Source organism: Cydia pomonella, chromosome 26 (assembly GCF_033807575.1).
Source record: "Cydia pomonella isolate Wapato2018A chromosome 26, ilCydPomo1, whole genome shotgun sequence".
Classification (NCBI taxonomy): Eukaryota; Metazoa; Arthropoda; class Insecta; order Lepidoptera; family Tortricidae; genus Cydia; species Cydia pomonella.
Window position 1 is genome coordinate 8,628,490 of NC_084728.1, and position 20,627 is coordinate 8,649,116.

The following is a 20,627-nucleotide window of genomic DNA, read 5'->3' on the forward strand; positions in this document are numbered from 1 at the left end:
AGCAAGTGATAAGTATTGCTATCTCATTCCACTGCATAGCTGCGTCCCTTACATTGGCGTACGATGGGCCATCATGCAGAGGAGCTCTTACAGGTATACCAAGTACATAAAACTATAGGTAGGTACACAAATGACACATGAAACCCTTACCCCCCTTACCTTACCATTTTTGTATCTTAAGAAAGCATGTTATGATAATGGTAAGGATCAATATAGTTAGTAACACATTTAATCTTACAACTGTAGGTACACACAAACTTATTAAATAACTACGTATTTATTTATTTAAACATAATGTGGTTCACTGGTTCAGGCGCAGTCCGATATCGGATTGGACAATGTGAGAGCGCTCTTAAAGCTTGCTTTTTTCTTGTGCTAGTTTGCGCAGCTCCCTGCGCATGATTTTGCCGCTAGGGTTCTTGGGGATATCCGGCACAAATCGTACGCCGCCTCGCAGGTGTTTCGGTTTCGAGAGCTGGAAACAAATGCACAATATTGATAGCCAGCTTTTGGATTTGCCACACTGGATGCGTTCTGCGGTCTGCGGTCAGGTCAGGTCAAATTGAAATGTATGTAATGACCTGACTGCAGACCGCATCCAGTGTGGCAAATCCCTCTCCCTGTGAGTATCTGCGTAGATTTATATCACAGACCACCTCTTACGAAACGAAAACATAAGACAATCGGCATCACCCATTGATAGTCTAAGGACGGGCCTTACGGGCACTAAGAATGATGCTAGTTCAGTGGCGTCACTCACAAATTCAATCAATCCCGCCGAGTTTCTTGCCGGTCCATATTGGGATACCCTCCTTCTATTGAGGGTGGATTTAAATCTGCTCGGGTCAGAGGTGTAGGGTTTGAGCCGGTGTAGCTTTATTTGACGTTCATAAGCGCGTTGTAATATGCCTACTTGAATAGTTTATTATTCAAGTAGGCAGAGATCTTTATCTTATCTTTTTATCTTTATATGACGACGGGTTTGGCCTAGTGGGTAGTGACCCTGCCTACGAAGCTGATGGTCCCGGGTTCAAATCCTGGTAAGGGCATTTATTCGTGTGATGAGCATGGATATTTGTTCCTGAGACATGGGTGTTTTCTATGTATTTAAGTATGTATGTAAATATTTATTTATTATATATATATCATTGTCTAAGTACCCTCAACACAAGCCTTATTGAGCTTACTGTGGGGCTTAGTCATTCTGTGTAATAATGTCCTATAATATTTATTATTTATTTATTTATCTAATCGCGTTGTGGCTTTAGATTGGCTCGAATTCGCGTGCGTGACACCGCTGTATTGACCCCATTCTTATTGTCCGTAAGGCCCGTCCTTAGATATGTCAATGGCGGCACCGTCACCACACATATTTAAGCGCTCATAGTGTTGTGTTCCTGCCGGTGAGTAAGGTTGCCTAAGCTCAATGCGCATGTAGGAAAGGAACTCAGGAGTTGCAGGCGTATATAGGCTACTGAGACTGCTTACCATCAGGCGGGCTGTATGCTTGTTTACCACCGACGTAGTATAAAAAGCGCTCTCTTTCAACATAAGTATGGGAGCGCGACCGCATATTATTGTTATATAATTCTCTTATTTTAGAAGTTACAGAGAGGGGAGCACACATTGTACCACTTTGGAAGTATTTCTCGCGCAAACTATTCAGTTTAGAAAAAAATTATATTAGAAACCTCAATATAATTTTTGAAAACCTATTCATAGATAATCCACACGTATGGGTTTGATGAAAAAAATATTTTTAGTTTCAGTTCTAAGTATGGGGAACCCCCAAAATTAATCGTTTTTTTTTTTTCTATTTTTGTGTGAAAATCTTAATGCGGTTCACAGAATACATCTACTAACCAAGTTTCAACAGTATAGTTGTTATAGTTCCGGAAAAAAGTGGCTGTGACATACGGACGGAGAGACAGACAGACAGACATGACGAATCCATAAGGGTTCCGTTTTTTGCCATTTGGCTACGGAACCCTAAAAAGTAAGACGGGCGTACTTTATATGATGTTATAGACGTTATAGTACAAAATGATGTAGAGTACAACTTAGCTGTGTTGCTCGAATCTTAGTATTAAAATAGCGGTAGATAGAACATTCGAGAATTTCTGTTTTGCCCTAAGGTTGAGTGGCAGAGAATGCCTTAAGGCATTAAATCCGCCATGTGTACTTATTTTTATTGTGCATAAAGTTTAAATAAATATGGTTTTACTTCTAACATTCCTAAGAACGCGAACGTTATTATAACTTTATTGTAAATTGTAACCTAAATAAACCGGTTTATTCGACGAGCGATAAGACGGTCGTCCGGCCTGGTGGTAAGCCGCGTAAACAAAGACACCCTCATAGGAAGAAACTGGTTTTTATTGTACTAAACCGGTTAATCTGACAAGAACTGTATGGAAATGTTCTCCTAAATACCGGTTTAAAATTAACGGTTTTACGAACTAACTAACTGACTAACTGCTTTGGCTCAGAGATCCAAAAAGAATCTTGGCCTCCGAAACGGGAGAACGCCACCTATCCCGATCCAGCGCGGTTTCCTGCCATGAATTGGCATTCAGCCGACGCAGGTCCGCCTCCACGACATCACACCAGCGGTACCTGGGGCGCCCAATCGGTCGACAGCCGGTTGGTCGCCTCAAGTACGCTTCCTTGACTACGCGATCCTCCCCATTCTGAGTAGGAGACCGAGCCAGCGAAGTCTGTGGGATTTAGTTACGCCGATGATATTGGGCTCAGCCACCAACTCTTCGATCTCGGCATTTTTCCGGATCCTCCAGGAGCCGTCGTCACTTCGGACAGGTCCCAGGACCTTCCTGAGCACTTTTCTTTCCGCTATCAGGAGCTGACTTTACTCTTTTACGAATACATGGTAACGGTTTGGATTGGAAATTTAACCGGTTTCTGAGCCTTGGTGGTGACCTTGAGCTCATTGTAAATACTTCATGCTGGGTCTGTGTAGTCTGTGCCCAGCGCAGTTCACATTTCGCACGTATACTAACCTTCTCAGCGACGAAAGCTTGCAGCTCTTCAGCTGTAGCTTTAGCAGTAGGTTGCAGCGCTACAAACGCGCGTGGCACCTCCCCCGCCTGGGCATCAGGCACCCCCACTACACCTGCATCTCGAACTGCTGGATGCTGGAGCAGAACTGCTTCGATTTCTGCTGGAGCCACCTGCAGTAATGAAGAAAGTTATATCACGTACTTACTTGCTAAGCTCACCAACCTGACCAGTGATAGATTGTGGAAGTGCTGTTGCACGTTAAATTAATATGATAATATTATTTTAGTAGCATCTTGCTGAGGATAGGAAGGCGTTGCGCGAATAAGTCAGAGCCTGAACTGATCTTATATAGAAATTCCTGTCATCATAGCAACTCGATATAAAGGTTAACTGCAATTTTTAGTTTGTTGGGGACCTTCTCAAACGTACTAACCTGAAATCCCTTATACTTGATAAGCTCCTTAAGTCGATCCACGATATAGAAATTCCCCTCTTCATCATAATACGCCACGTCTCCAGTCCTGAAGAAACCTTCACCATCAAAATCTTCCTTTCGGTCTTTGCCGACGTATCCTTTCATGACCACACCTCCTTTTACGCAGACCTCGCCTGGTTTGTTAGGTCCTAGGGGCTCCTTAGTTTCTAGGTCTATGACCTAGAGATGTAATAAAAAACTGTTTAAGAAAAGACAAAAGTGCCTGCTTAGTTCTTTATTCGTAAACACAAATGTGAAAATTGGTAATAATAATAAAAACATAGAAAGGCAAAAGTGACACGAAATTGTTTTATCTTAGCATGATGCTAAGATAGAACAGAAGATTAAGATTTTAAGATTTTCCAGCGCTGGTCTTCCTTTGAAACCATTAGGAAAAATAAACATAATATGGACAGTAGACGAATGACATATGTTACAGAAAAAAGATGCAATATAAAGATAACAAAGGACTTATAAAGATAAAGATATATTCGATGACCGGTCTGGCCTATTGGGTAGTGACCCTGCCTATGAAGCCGATGGTCCTGGGTTCGAATCCAGGTAAGGGCATTTATTTGTGTGATGTGCACAGATGTTTTCATGGGTGTGTCAGGCACAAGCCTTCTTGAGCTTACTGTGGGACTTAGTCAGTTTGTGTAAGAATGTCCATATATTTATATAACAATTAGCTGGTAATCTGCACCAAAACTAATTTAGTTTAACACACATCTCGTGCCAGCTCTATAATATATACAGAGTTATAAACTCAATTTTGTCCACATAAAGAAGTGTTTTAAATATGACTTAACCTCATAAGACCCAAGGTCCTACCTATAGGACTTATTCAGTTCGATTAAATTTAAATCATATTCAATTAGGACAGAGTTGCATTTGTTTTGTTTCGTGCAATTTTCAAACAAAATAAAATCAACTGTATTCCGTGCACTATAGGTTCAAATTCCAGTTGCAAATTTTGGATTTTTCATTTCTATGGCCTTAAGAGGTTAAGTTAGAACGGGCTGAGTACAGGCTGAGACGTCCGACATTTCGGTTTCTATAGAAACCGTCACTTGATCATCGATTACCCGTCATAGAAAACGATCTCGTAAGCCTGGGCCCGGACACAGACCGTTCTAACCAATCAATCAAACATTTTTCCAGCAAATAGGCCACAGGGGCACTTTTACATGTCAATTTTTTACAAGCAAAAAAGATAAAAAAATACAATTACAAATATGCAATCAATGAAATTTTAGATACTTTATTAGAGATGTATACATTCTCTAAATGTCGAATTACATAAAAAAAACATAGATAAAAAAATAGAAGCAACAAATACTTAGAGATGTAAGTCTAAGTGTGAGAGATAAAATATAATTTTCATCACACTTGCTCGGAAAAGATCTTATTTCATGCAGGTGTACTGAAGGACAAAGGCCTATATTGTTCCCGCGGGAGTTATAGATTGTGAAAAAAAGATATAACTCCCTAGGGAGTTATAGCTTTCTTTTTTATTATGTTACTAATTCATACAAACTAAGTAGCGTAAATGAATTTTACTTTTAAAATACTGACGTTTATGGTTTAAAAATTATGGTTATATGTATTTAAAAATATCCAATTTTATTAATTTAATAGCTGTTTCAAATATTTTTTCACATTTTTCTGGGCCTGTGCCTTCGATGCCTAACCTGTCAAGAAATGGCAATATGGCCGACGAATGTTTGATATGTCACAATATTTCAGAATTATTTCCCTTAAAATTTAGTTTTTTCTTCGCATGTGTGATGAAAAACATTGTGTGTAACTCCGGGGGTAAGAATATTGCAAACTCGAGTCTTTAATTCCACCCTCGCTTCCAAAATTTCACTTACCCCCCTCGTTGCACAATGTACTATTAAAAACACGATCATTCAATTATTCTTTAGACATGTAAATGGTCTAACGTAGTGTTGTATCTATTAGTAAACCTACCTTAACGACAACGGTATATGTAGCTTCACCTACACACCCTGGCATGGCTTGGAAGATGTTCACGTTCCTGGTGATGGCCAGGGTGCATTCCGTCATGCCGTAGGCTTGGAGAACTGGCATTGCGTTTGGGAAACTGGAATTGTCAAATAATCTCATTATACTAAAACTTGGAGGATCCGAGTTGAAAAATGACAATCAGTTTAGGAATCTGGGGTACTGGGTCACCGAGGACCCATCTGACGATCTTCATGTTTGCTCGCATGTTTGCACGTTGCATAAAAGTGTGAAAATAACCCTTTTTAAGGCATTTTGTTAAACCGACTTCAAGATTTCAAAAGGAGGAGGTCATCAATTCGGTTGTATGTTTTTTTTAAATGTTTGTTACTTCTTATCTCCGTCATTTCTGATTATTTTTTTGTTTGAATTTATATATATACAGATTAGTTCCGTTTTCGTCAAAAATCTGTTCTGATGATGGGATCCATGAGGATTCGAGGGAACTCTTCAAATGTGAAGAGCATAAATATAGTGATTTTTGTATTTTCATCAACAAAGCAAGCATTTACATTTAAAAAATGACATTTGATAAAGTGGAACTGCTGATGATGATCACAATGGAACTCTTCAACGACGCATAGTTCCCGCTTGGCGACTTGTCATCCTCTTTGTGTTTGTTAGACAAATTAGGTTTTCAAGATACATTTCATACATACAGAAAAAACTCCTCAAATGTTTAGGCATACATATAGTGATTTATGTATTTTCTCTAGCATTTACATTTGAAAAAGTGACATTTGATGAAGTGAGACTGCTGATGATGATCAGTGTTACGCATAGTTCACGATTGGCGATTTTTCCTCTTCGCTGTGTTTGTTAAGTAAATTAGATTTTCAAGACATTTATTCATATAATATAATAATCTTTTTTTCACTCCCTCATTGAAGTCAGTTTTTTTTCTATCAATATTATAGGTGCGGTCTGTGGGTCAAGTGTACGCAGAAATCTCTTAAGTGCCTTACGCATTCAGTATAATAACGGTTTCAGAGTGTTTGCTGAAGCTCGCGTGGCTTCCAAGTCGTGATGGCTTCCAAGCCATAATGCGCAAGTGAGTGGCCTTCCTGATGCATCGTGTTAGGCACAGCCCCGACAGCCTTCTGTACCCCTAGTGTAACGTGACGTACACGTTTGCGTTATTTCTCATTTTGTATGGAATTTTGAGTTTCCAAAACGTTCCACTTGGCGCGCTGTTTCTCAATTAGACTTAACGCAAACGCGTACGTCACGTCACGAAATCGAATAGATTTACACTAGGGGCTCGGAGTACTGTTACTGATAGTTTGGATTGTCCGATAGTCAACAAGTGGAAACCAAGTACATGGACAATAGGTGCTGTAGGGCGAAGTTGGTTATTTAAGTACCTAGGTACTTAAATAAAAAAATAGTTTTAGTTTCATCTAAGTTATTGTAATAGCTGTGGACTGATGTTCGAAATAAATTGATTTATTATTAGATATTATACAATATATTTGTGATTTTTTCGTTGAAGAAAAACATCGTTAGGAAACCGGACTAATTCTCAATAAGGCCTAGTTTACCCTCTGGGTTGGAAAGTCAGATGGCAGCGGCTTTCGTAAAAATTAGTGTCTACGCCAATTCTGAGGATTAGTTGTCAAGCGGACCCCAGGCTCCCATGAGCCCTCGCAAAATGCCGGGGCAACGCGAAGAAGAAAGATACATATTTGTGAATTTCTTGTTTTTTTTTTACACGTTTTTCAAAGAGAAACAATTCACAATACGATGAGGCCTATTATGATTTAACAATTTGTTGGTTTAAAGAAAATTCTAAAATCTGAGATATTGACCCTTCGCTCCGTGATTTTTCAAATTTACCACCAGTTTCTACTTATAAAACTACTAGACCAGACTAAATATAAAGACTTTTAAGAATAAGAATAAGAAATATTTATTAGCACAAAAAGTTACAAAATTTAGATTAATATTTAATTGTACATAGAAAATTGCGCTAAAAGGTCTTCACTCAACTTGATGTCCCGAAGTTAGTCTTACGACACACTACGGGACGCTGGTTTTCGGTGAAGCCTGGTAAAACTAAAACTAATTATAAAACTAGAACTAAATCTAGAACTAGAACTAAAAAAACTAGATGGTACCAACTTTTAAAACTTACATTTTTTGTATTGCATTGCTAACTTCACTGCTCAATGGCGCAGCGCCGCAGTAAACCATCATGACTGAGCTGACGTCGTATTTGATATCAGTCTTCGTTAACGCCACTAGTATAGGGGGCACCACTTGTGCTACCGTCACCTGGAATATTATTTTTTATACTACGTCGGTGGCAAACAAGCATACGGCCTGCCTGATGGTAAGCAGTCTCCGTTGCCTATGTACGCCTGCAACTCCAGAGGAGAGGAGGATTATATACACAATTGTAACAAACAAGCTCAAGTACACCTGGATTGGTGGGCCAAATTTGCTACCGAATACCACAGCTACCACAGGACCCGGGTACGTCCTTAAAATGTCCGAAAGAAAGGTATGGGCATTGTGAATGTCATCACGCTTTGTGTGGTAGGTCACAGCACAGCGCCAAATCTTCCTGCCGGTGAGTAAGGTTGCCAGAGCTCAATGAGGGTCGGCAACGCGCATGCAACTCCTCTAGTACATAGACTGCGATTACCATCAGGCGGGCCGTATGCTTGTTTGCCACCGACGTAGTATTAAAAAAAGCTAGGTTAGCCGGGACAGAGGCAGCCCAAAACAGATATGGCGGGGCGACCTCGGCGAAACCATGACCATGGCAATGGCCGCAGAAGGGGAGGGGATTTTAGTCAAAATATAATCACCCTTATTACCTAGGCAATAGAGTCGACCGCTGCAGCAATTAATTTACTTACTTGGACTCTATTGCTTAGGTAATAAGGGTCATCTTTTTGACAAAAATACAAATATCTCAGTTCTGCAATGGATTTCCCCTTGGTGCCCATACAACGAAATAAAGTACATACCTATCTAATGACCTTGCTCTCTGTTGATTTTTGGACCAGGCTTCTAACAGTTGCCCTTAACTGACCTTATATTTCTCAATAGTTCTCAAATACAGGTCCATCTCGAACCTCGGCAGGAACACAATGGTCCTTCCCTGTGAGAACCCCATGAGACCGGCCATGAGTCCCATGGCGTGGAACCATGGGTTCACGGTAAGGACTATGGGTTCGAATGGAGGCTCCACTCTGGGACTGAAAATATATTATTGTTTTTTATTGAATACATGATATACATGGATATAGAGTACTTAAAAATATAAATATACGTCGTCAATAGCGGTATCGTCAATCACTGTAAGGTTTTTACGATTTTTTTTTATTTAGAAACAAACAGCCTTTTACAAATATACATACATACATACATACATACATACATACGTACATACATACATACGTACATATAATCACGCCTATTTCCCGAAGGGGTAGGCAGAGACCACGGATTTCCACTTACTACGATCCTGACATACCTCTTTCGCTTCCTTCACTTTCATGACATTCCTCATACACGCTCGTCGGTTTAGGGTGCTCTTGACCTGGCCTTTAGGATTTCCCCGATTTGATCAGAGAAAGTCCGCCGAGGTCTACCCCTTCCAGCTCCCTCTTCTACTTCTCCCTTATAAATATGTCTTAAATAAATGAACTAAATAAAAATAGGTCTGCTATGACTTGTAAAATTTGTAATTTTATTAATAAATGAATATTATTATGAATATTAATATTAACAATAGCTATGCCCCTAAGTTTGACTTTTTTCGATTTTATGATTATTGTAAAAATTAGGAGCGAAAAAACAGTTTTCATACAAAATTTTAAATGCTCCTAACTCTAATTATTGAAAATTGAAATAAATCAAACGTAGGAGCTGTGTTGGATATACGGTCGAGGAAATTGATTCTTTAGCAATTTGCGGTACAAGTAAATTTGGTTGAACATACTTATGCTATGAGCTTCCAGTGTAAAGTGAACCACAACCTGCTAAAGAATCAATTTCCTCGACTGTACAACAAACTGTATCAAAATATTTCCAATAATGTTAATGAATAATCCAGAGAGGAAAATGAGGACTTCATTTGTATGAAACAAAGGGCAAACTCTCGAGAAATACGTAGCGGGGTTTCCGTCGACTTGATGAATCGAATGATGTTCACAAAATTCAAAAATTTAGTCTGCAAGGCCTACTTGCATTAATACAATATTTATAATAACATCATATAGTGACATGAAAAATACATAAAAACATTTATAAATACAACAGCCAATACTTGGATAAACATTACATTATCTACATATACTAATCTTAAAATAAATAATTACTACAATACAACAGATTTCTGTCAAATTCCTGTCATATTATTAATTTCGTTATGAGAGTATTTATTTAAACAATACAACATAATACATTTTTTTTTTTTTAGTAAAACCTAAACTAAAATAAAAATTCACCCCTCGGCAAGGTGCCGTAGATGCTGGCAGCATTACCCCGCTGGATTGCAATACTAATGCGCTGTGCGAGGAAGCTGCCAGCCCTACGGTCCCCAGTCGCATCCACAAGCCTCTTTGACAAAGCCCCAAAAAATTTCAGTGCACCGGGACCCCACGGGCCAAGTGTTTCCACACCAAAAGGGGTAAAACTATATTCTTGGCCGATGCGGCTGTACTTAGCTCTTTTTTTTATATACAACAGATATGTATAGTCTCTATGGTTAAAGTGCCGATTCACGATATGCCTAGGGATTTCATGATCTGCCTGTTTTTACATTCTGCCGCCGACAGATAAAAAACAAAGTTAAAGGTACGAAAAAGATACTTACTGGCAAAAAGTATTCAAACAATTCAGATGCGTCAACATGACACCTTTCGGCAGCCCGGTCGTCCCCGAAGAATATAAAATAAATGCCAAATCTTCTTGTCCGTGTACATCAGTGGCCAAAAAATCATCAAAATTCACATTTTTCTTGAGAATCAAGTCATTGTATGACACCTCTTTAGGGTTGTCACCGTAGACAATTATTTTTTTAATATAACGTAGAGATTTGAAGGTTTTTTCGTGGATTTTGAAGGCGGTTTCGGAGCAGATGATGAATTTTGGCTTTGATATTCCTAATACGTGGGTTATTTCACCTGAAAGTAAACGAAGACAAGGTATTTAAATATTTTAGTCGAATATATCTGTCTCGCTAACGGAAGCGACTCCTAAAACTAGTGCGATAAAGACAACTGCAGCTTAGGCAAAAATCTTGCTTAAAAATCTCAAAAAACGAGGTCTCGTACTCGACTGTTTCCTCTTCCAAAACTTAACCAATCGTAACGAAGTTTGTAAATTTTAATGAAAATAAAATTTTCTGTGTTGAACTGTTTCGTTTTATTGGCTAATTGATACCAGAGTGTTTACCGCGAACCACGTTCGACGTATTGGCTCCCTGTCACACTTACGTATGAATATACAACTGCGACAGAGAGGCAACACATCGAACGTGGTTCGCGGTAGACCCTCAGTTTTGAGTACCACGCCTCTCTTTGCGGCATAGTCAATTAAGCCATTTTTGGCCATGTTTGAAGGGCTCTAGCGCCTTAAAACAAAAAAAAAACAGTCCGACACAGATATTACTGATCTGTGTTGATAAAATCATAACTCTAGCTTCAAAAACCACGGAGGAAACAGTCGAGTACGTTTGTATGGAGAAATGACCACTCCTGTTGCCTCTTAAAATGTTGCTACCTTAAAATTACTACATATATATGTGCGCATCTATTTACTTTCAAATATTCTCTATAACTAGATTGATGCCCGTAATTAGTTTATGTAGCTTACCATGGTTAAAAAATACAGCGTATTTAAGTTTTTCATACAAAACTTGGTTTTGCTCTATTTCGTTTCTTTTATAAGCTGGAGCTATGTAAACTAATTATGCATGGATATTCCTCATGCCAATGTATTTGCAAAGTTTCATTATAATACAATTCGTAGTTTTAAAATGAGAACGAAACTCCGTTTGTATGGGAAGGTGAAATTCGGCCGACCTTACTGCGGTCTCTTTCTGTTTTACTGCTCTTCTGTGGTAAGAAACGGTTTTCTCCACATTCAACTTTCTTTTATTTCACCACTAGTCAGACCAAAATAAGTCTGCATTGATTTGTCTATACTCGAGTCAAACACTCGTTGCTCGCGAATACGTAGTTTACTCTCCGTCACACCTACCTGCGTGCAGCGAATTTGTAACTCAACTAAAGACAGAGTGTGGAAGAGTGTCGAATTCTCGACTTATTATAGAGGCACGTCAACACACCGCTGGAAGAACTTGCTAGAAAGGGCGCAGACACACCCCTGGTCGGCTCAGAACCGTTCGGTGGAATCACAAAACGGGATGCATATTCTCTGCTCAGTAACTTAGGAAGAACGAAAGCAATCGATTGGTAGAAGTTCGTCAATAGACAAGAACAATTGAAAGCTCTAATCAAAGTGCTCAACAGCAATACTGCTAAGGAGCTTCTAGGGATCAAGAGATAAAAACCTGCGCGGTGACTAGAATATCAGCGATGCGATCGTGTCAGTGGTAATGGTAGTAACGTAGGATGGTGTAACAGTGCCTTGGCCTCACCATCGTCTGATGATGCTAAGGAACTGCTTAAAATTTATTTTTCCTCATTGTTAAATGTTACTTAGATTCATACATGTAATATTTTGGATTACGGGGGTGGCTTAGCGTAAAGCTAAAACTCCCAGGTTAAATAAATGAAAAAAAAAAGACTAGAATATTGACTGGACACTGTAAGTTTAACAAACAGATATTTCAAATGGGAAAGAAATAAGATGCGACATGCAGGTTCTGCCTGGAGGAGACTGCAATGCACATTCTCTGTTCCTGTGGACCACTAATGTCAAAAAGAAGTACCCATTTAGGGCGGCAGGTATTGTAACCACGTAGGTACAGAACATTACGGCCCAAAGAATCTGGAATTTCAAGGATTCAACGGGCATTAGTAATGAATAAAGGGCCGTCACAATGTCTCACTGCTTGGTCGACGCCTTCATTCTCGATAGATCCAGTGTGGCACTCTTAGGAGTAATAATACTAATAATAAATAAAAACAAGTTGAGTGAACATTAAATTACCTTTTGTATAGTTCATATTGATAGTAGTCAAAACAGCTCCAGACAGTATAGCCCCTATAACTGAACTCCAAAACTCGATGCGATTCTCTGAGCACAATCCTACTACATCTCCTTTTCTAACCCCCATGTGAGTGAGGGAGACAGCTAGATTCATGGACTGCTGGGCTATTTGTCCTAAGGTCGTAGTCTCGTGGGTTTGGCCATTTATCTGTGAATATAATTTAAAAAAAATCTTTATTACAGTTATTGTCATTTATCACAGTTATTGCATACATTTGATGAATAAGATGTTAATGAAAGAAATAATCCTTTTTGAATTCCTTATTTTTTTTATTGTATGATGCATCATTTTCATGTTAAAGCCCGACCAGAAATACATGATCATTGTCAAGACGGCGCTGTTATTCTCATGTATAGAGTGACAGTTCAGTGTAGTGTGAAAAAATTAGTTCCAGTGAGATTCCGCAATATGGCGCGTGATCATATATTACTGGTCAGGCTTTACAAATAGATGAACTAGAATTTATACCATAGTACTGTAAGAAATCGTATAAAGAGCTTGTTCAAGAACTAAATTTTGTCGAAGTTCATCTAGCTATAGTACATCATATCAAACAATTAATCTTCCTCTTCCTTTACGTTCTCCCGGCATTTTGCCACCGCTCATGGGAGCCTGGGGTCCGCTTGGCAACTAATCCCGAGAATTGGCGTAGGCAGTTTTTTCACGCGATTTTTTGTTGAGAATGTATTAAGGATTATTTCTTACATTGATGATTACTTTTCTCAAAAATGAAAATAAACCGTCAACCGGGACATATTTCATACTAAAGGGGTTGTGTCAGGGATGGGGGGGGGGGGGGGGGGGGTAGTGTGCGTAAAACCCACCCACCCAAAGGTTACTACATTCGTTTCAAGCTGGATATAGTTTGTCTTGACCGAATCATCAGTAGGTATGACGTAAGCATATATTCACCTAATAGCAATTACGAGTAGACTAAACGTTGAAAAAAACTATGTATAATATGGTGTTACGGTTGCAGCGGGAAAAAGTTTAAAACACTAACTGATCTGTATTTATATTTTTTATTAATTTTGACCATTTATTGATCCAGTGATTAAAAAAAATAGTTGCAGAAATATAAGACACCGCGCCATCACACTTCGTTACATCTGGTTTTTAATCCGATCCCCTCTACGGGTTTTTAAAGGCGTTTCACTCACATTCATATCAAAAAAGCCCGTATTGTGGATTAATTTACCTAATAGTTCAGTACCCCTAGTGTAAATTTAATGGACATCATAACGTGACGAACGCGTTTGCGTTAAGTCTCATTTTGTATAGGATTTTGAGTTTCCAAAACGTCCCGCTTGGCGCGCTCTTTCTAAATCCAATACAAAATGAAACTAAACGCAAACGCGTACGTCACGTTTCGAAATCGAAATTATTTACACTAGGGGTACAGTTCAGTTCAGTTATTTATTCAGTAACACCATTAAGTGTGTATGAAACATAATTATACAATCAATCAATAATCAATATACCTACACATTACTTAACATTACAAAAAAACTTAAAAATAAACAGAAAAAAAAATATTTACAACAATCATTAATATTATACATGTCAAAAACCTTGAATAAAATATGTATAGCCTACTGGAATAATTAAAATAACCGGAAATACAATAAATAAATGTTAAAAAAAAAGTCAATTCATACCTATTAGTTACCTACATTAAAAAATTCCTCTACCTATAATAGTTACAGCTTATCATACGAACTATGTATATATACTGTAATAATTACGTATTGTTCCACTTTGCTATTTCCATCTTATCGCGATTATTTAAGTAAACACAGCTCTCAAGTTTGATAAAACATATATATTATATAAACATGTGACTATAATTTCTATTGCTTAGAATTAAGGAATATATTCCCTTAATAATTCCTAACTAATAGCCATCTTAGTACGTAGGTACTATACTAAGTTCATTGCTTTCTGTTATTTATCGTATTTTATGTAAGTACATATGAACGAATACCTACGTATTTCAGAAGTTATAATTATAGTGCTAGACCAAGGTAAGTTGGCAGCGATTTTGCCAGACTGTGCAAGTGTTATTTTACACGTCAAACTTCTATGAAATTATGACGTATAAAGCTGATGATTATGTTTAGACGATATTATTAATTCGCACTTCGGAGTAAGTTTGAACGAGATAAGTAGCCAAAATTCATCATCTGCTCCTTCAAAATCCACGAAAAAACCTTCAAATCTCTACGTTACGTTAACAAAAATCATAGTCTACGGTGACAACCCTAAAGAGGTGTCATATAATGACTTGATTCTTAAGAAAAATGTGAATTTTGATGATTTTTTTTATTGCTTGATCATATATTACTGGTCAGGCTTTCTTTATACTCTTTATTGATGACATTGATAGCTGCTGGACCGGCCGAAAAGAGGACATTAGTACTTTTATGGGAAAAAAAAAATTCTATGCTATTCGATGGAGAATTGTGTAAGAAACAATAAATGTTGTACATTTTTTTCAAAATAAAACATATTGAACCAAGAAAAAAAGTCTGTTTTTTTGTATGGGACCCAAAAAGAGGTATCACGTTTCTCAAAAACTATTAGCGAACCCGTCTTCTACCTTTCAGGAATTTATTGTCCTACTTTTATAGAATACAAAATGATAGGCAGGTTTGTTCTGAAGCTTTTTTTTTCTTAGTCCAGTCAAAAGTCCATATATCTCCGAATTTTTCTTTCATGTACTTTTTAGGGTTCCGTACCCAAAGGGTCAAACGGGACCCTATTACTGAGACTTCGCTGTCCGTCCGTCCGTCCGTCTGTCACCAGGCTGTATCTCATGAACCGTGATAGTTAGCCAGTTGAAATTTCTACAGATTATGTATTTCTGTTGTCGCTATAACAAATAATACTAAAAACAGAATAAAATAAATATTTAAGGGGGGCTCCCATACAACAAACATATTTTTTTTGCCGTTTTTATAAATAATTTTTGTAATTAGTTTTTTTTGTAATTACACATTATTATCCTATTCACTTTTGTAACTTATTATTATAACAGCATTTAACTATCGAAAAATAATCTAAAATTACAAAAGACATAAAAAATCTAATTTATGTGGACTTTTGACTGGACTAAGACCTAAATGGGCACCTACATTTCGTATTCTATAAAAGTAGGAAAATAAAGTACTTACTGAAAGGTAGAAGACGGGATCGCTAATAGTTTCCGAAAAACAAGATACCTCTTTTTGGGTCCCATAATCATCATAAGCCGGCAAAGTTATAAATTATAAATGTCATTAGTTTGTATTTTGTGTATTTTGCCCTAAAAATGTCATTCAGTTGACATTCCGAGTAATCAGAACCAGTTTTAAACAATACAGTTGAACACTAACGTGGACCTTTGCCTGCATTTATTTGCATACATTTTAATATCTAAGTAGGCATATCATAACTTCTTCTAGCTACGTGTTGATGGGTACTAGGGAAATGCAATGCAATTTGTTACAGGTTTTTTTAAAGGAGTTTCTGTCTAAATGTTGAAATTTTTATTTCTTACTACCTAATTCTACCATTAATAAAAATTCAGTTCAAACACTATGTTCAGGTATTTATTTGGATATATTTTGTGTAATTCCTGTTGATGACTGACTTGTTACTAATGCAAATTTTATGGTATTTTGCCAAAAAAAATTAAACTCGATTATTCATTAAGTACATATTTTACGACCGGTATGTATTTTTAAGGTTTCGAGCATTTGTGTGAATATTGTACATTTCCGTCGTTTTTAAAAAAAATTGTTATTTTACTTTGTTACGTATTGCAATTTAATGGATGACTGTCATTGGCCTTCTTTTATGTAAGCATTTATATGTTTAGTTATATTTACGGCTGTTGTTATCCTGAATACCAATAAAATAAAAAAAATAAAAAAATATACGAATTTACGCTTCACATATAATATCGATAAGTCTTTTACATACGTATCTGTACCCCTAGTGTACATTTATTCGATAGCGTGACGTAACGTACGCGTTTGCGTTAAGTCTCATTTTGTATGGGATTATGGGTTTCCAAAACGTCCCGCTTGGCGCGCTGTTTCTAAATTCTATACAAAATGAGACTTAACGGAAACGCGTACGTCAAGTCCCGCTATCGAAGAAATTTACTCTAGGGGTTCTGAACGTAAAGCAATTACTTAAACACACTTAAACCGTTATAGGTAAAAAACTTAAGTAAGTCACCTGTTGTATGTAGTTGTGACGTGTTCGAATAGACATTTGTTTTGTTTGTGTGTATCTTTTAAACATGTATTGTCTATTCGAACACGCCACAACTACATACAACAGGTGACTTACTTAAGTATTTTACCTATAATGTTATTTAGCTCATACTGAGCAATTTTTACGATTTCCGAAAATAATCACTTTATCAAAAAATCGTTCTTGGGGACCTTTATTCATTTAGAAAAACCTATCCAACGATATCAGACAAAAGCGAAAAACAAAATCATTTTGTATGGGAGGTACCACATTTTAGATAGATAGATAGAATACTCTTTATTGGCACACCTCAGTAAAAATATACAAGAAAAATCAACCATTCATTAAATTTAGAGGCAGACAACAGGCGGTCTTATCGCATATTTTTTTAACCAACTTCAAAAAAGGAGGATGTTCTCAATTCGACAGTTTTTTTTTGTAGTTTTTATTTTACCGTTCTATCCTTCCAGCAACACAGCCAACACAGGGAAGGAAAACGGCATTCATACTATTTCCCCTCTGCCAAAGCACTGGCACAACTGTGCCTGTGGCGGTGCATGTTGTGACTCGTCCGTACACAAAAAGAGATCGAGGTGTGCAAGATTTGTCTTTGACGAGTGTCATTTTCTATGTATTTGTGTCGTCATTACAGATTGGGTTTTGTATGTAGTGAGTGAGAAGTGCGACTGTGCACGTTTCCCCCCGCAAAAAATGGCAGAAAGATTTGTTCGGTAAGATATCGCTTATAAGCTCCTCCCTTCCGACGTGTCGGAAGCCGGTGTTGCACGAAGGTTCTGTCGCCATGCATGATTTAAATATCCATGCCAAATTGCAGATTTCTAGCAATAACGATCTAGTGTAGCATCGCCGCGGATGGACCGACGGACAGACATGGCGAAACTATAATTGTTCCTAGTGGACTACGGAACTCTAAAACCGAAATACCAAATCAACTTTGAAGCTAAATTGTTTGTATCATGCAGCATCAGAATAATACAATACTCGTACCATAATAACAGCAAAAACGAGTAGGTATCTAAGTAATATAACAACTTACGATTTTTCCTTCCTGGAAATCCATTAATCTATCCAACATATAGTGTCCTAGATGTAAATGCGAAGGAACTTCGATATCCGTAGGTCCGTATATGAATTTTTTGTTTCGTAACATTCTGATTCATATAAAATACGTAGTTATGCGCACGTGTTGTTTGTGTCACGGTTGAGATGGTACTGAAGTCGGATGTTGTTTGTGTATGTTGTTTGGCCGGTTCGCATAATCATAGTGTATAATTACCAGGGATCGGAAACTCGGGAGCTATTATACCGACAACTAGCATTAAAAATAATATTTTACAGTACATATGGGGCTACTTTATAGCACTAGTGCGAGAAGTAGCATATTATGTTACTGTGTCGAACATTTAAAGGGCCATATGTACTGTAAAACGTTGTACGATACATGTGCGAATAGGTAATTCGCAACTCGTGTCGATTTAAAACACTCCCTTCGGTCGTGTTTTAATTTATCGCCACTCGTTTCGAATTTCCTATTTTTCGCACTTGTATCGTAATGTACTATTTTATTATTTAAATCCCGGGATCCGGGATTGTATGCAACATCAGAAAATGGTTAATACGTATCAATTGTCGTAATTATTATTTCAGTAAAGAGAATTTGAAATAAAGTATTGTCAAAGAAAACTTTGTAGCCATATAAATTGACTGCCATTATTCGACACATGATTAAAACTTTTAGAACGCCATTTGACATTGATCCTTATTCTTTCATGGATATATGTTAAATTTATTAAATATCCTAAAAGTTATGGCGCCATCGCTCGAAACCATGCTATCATACCTTTGGTCTTCGATCTATTAGATGGCGCCATTTTTTGAAATTTAGCAAAATTTACACATATCAGTAAAATAATAAAGATCAAAGTCAAATGGCGTTCTAAAAGTTTTAATCATGTGTCGAAAGATGGCAGTAAATTAATGTAGCATACATTATCGTCTAGCATTCATAACACAAGTCTCATGTAGTATAGTGTATGGGGGGGGGGGGGGGTATTGACGCAACATAAGAACCTACTGCTACCTAGACCGGTTGACGACACATGACGTCACACACATACGTCACGGCTCCGTGTACCTACATCAGACAGCACCATACAGTCGAAGGGGCACACATATTTTTATAGATTATCGAAAATATCTAAGCGTTACTGTATCTAAAAATACGATAGTACTATCCTGGTATCTATCCTGTTCTTCATTCTTCATCAGAAGAGCTTTATTTCAGGAGTACATCGAACAAGGGGTATTAATTTAAACCGCGAGCCAGGTACATATTTCCATGACCAATCGCCTCCCGGGTGATAACTCGTATTGTGGTTAATGGCTATGTAGGTATGATGAAACCTCATGGACGTCAGCTGCCGCTACGTTGGTGGGTTGAAAGGAATTGGCAGCCACCGAAACACAAAACACAATTCATCGTCTCCCGTTTGATACTTCGTCAAATGATAGTTTAGATGCTATTGTGAATTTAAAAAAATCGTCAGCCGTTGCCGATTGTATCGCGGTGGAAAGACCGTCAGTTGTTCGCATAAATATGTAAAAATGAAGCGTAAGGTTTGGCAATAAATAATAAAAATACCGCGATCATTTCGCGGGAACTTTGCATTTTTTTTAAATTCTCTTTGGCACAATCACGTACCTTACTTAGGTAACTCAGCGAGCTTCGTTGCCTCAACACGGTACTCGACTCTATTATATCATGTTTGTATAAAATACTATTATACTCGTACCTATATACATGTACGGTCAAGGAATTTAATTTCCTACCCATTTCGTACCTTGTCACAGTGACAAACAACATGAAACTCGCTAGAGACCTCATACTATTGTCACTGTGACAAGGTACCAAATGGGTAGGAAATTCAAAATTCAAAATTCAAAAATTTATTCTGCAAGTAGGCCTCAAGGGCTCTTTTACAAGTCAATACAACATTTATAGTAACATCATATAGTGGCATGAAAAATACATAACAACATTTATAAATACAACAGCCAATACCTTGGTAAACATTACATTATAATAATCTTAAAATAAATAATTAATACAATACAATAGGAAAATACAATAGGTAGGAAATTAAATTCTTTGACTGTGCGACCTTATTATCAATGTGTTAGAGGTGTGTAATATTTTTAGAGAGAATGGGAGGCTCAGCACGGTGTAGACAACACCATTTTTGAATTGGACCCAGGGAAACGGCCTCAAGAGTTCACGGAAAGCCGAGAAATATGGTGCAGACTTAACCGCCTCAGAACTGGCTTCGGTAATTGTGCGTACCTCTGGCACAAGTGGGGGTGGAACGAGTCTGCGGCGTGCGAATGTGGACACCCAGAGCAGACGGTGCAGCACATGGTATTCGAGTGCCCCGTCACGAAGTACAACGGACCAGCTGAGGATTTTAAACACCTGACAAAAGATGCGAGTATTTATCTGCAGAAATTTTGAATTAAGTTTTTTATATGTATGTAACCAGTGTGTAAACGCCATACGATAAATAAATAAGAACGTTGGCTTATTGAAACTGTACAGTCAGCTACAGAGAGGTGACCCCCCCCCCCCCCTGCATACAATCAGTATATGCAGGGGGG

At 37.7% G+C, this 20,627-nt stretch overlaps 1 protein-coding gene across 1 annotated transcript; it reads right to left on the reverse strand.

Annotated features, from left to right (window-relative positions):
* Nucleotides 1-6: 6 nt before the first annotated feature.
* On the reverse strand, nt 7-18,204 carry LOC133532242 (uncharacterized). Its single transcript, XM_061870824.1, has 9 exons — nt 18,013-18,204; nt 12,653-12,860; nt 10,350-10,659; nt 8,562-8,727; nt 7,656-7,795; nt 5,468-5,600; nt 3,452-3,673; nt 3,018-3,188; nt 7-475 (listed from the first exon to the last, which is right to left on the reverse strand). Exons 1-9 carry the CDS (start codon nt 18,124-18,126, stop codon nt 353-355), a joined length of 1,587 nt encoding a protein of 528 aa, XP_061726808.1. The 5' UTR covers nt 18,127-18,204; the 3' UTR covers nt 7-352.
* Between the last annotated feature and the right edge of the window lie 2,423 nt (nt 18,205-20,627).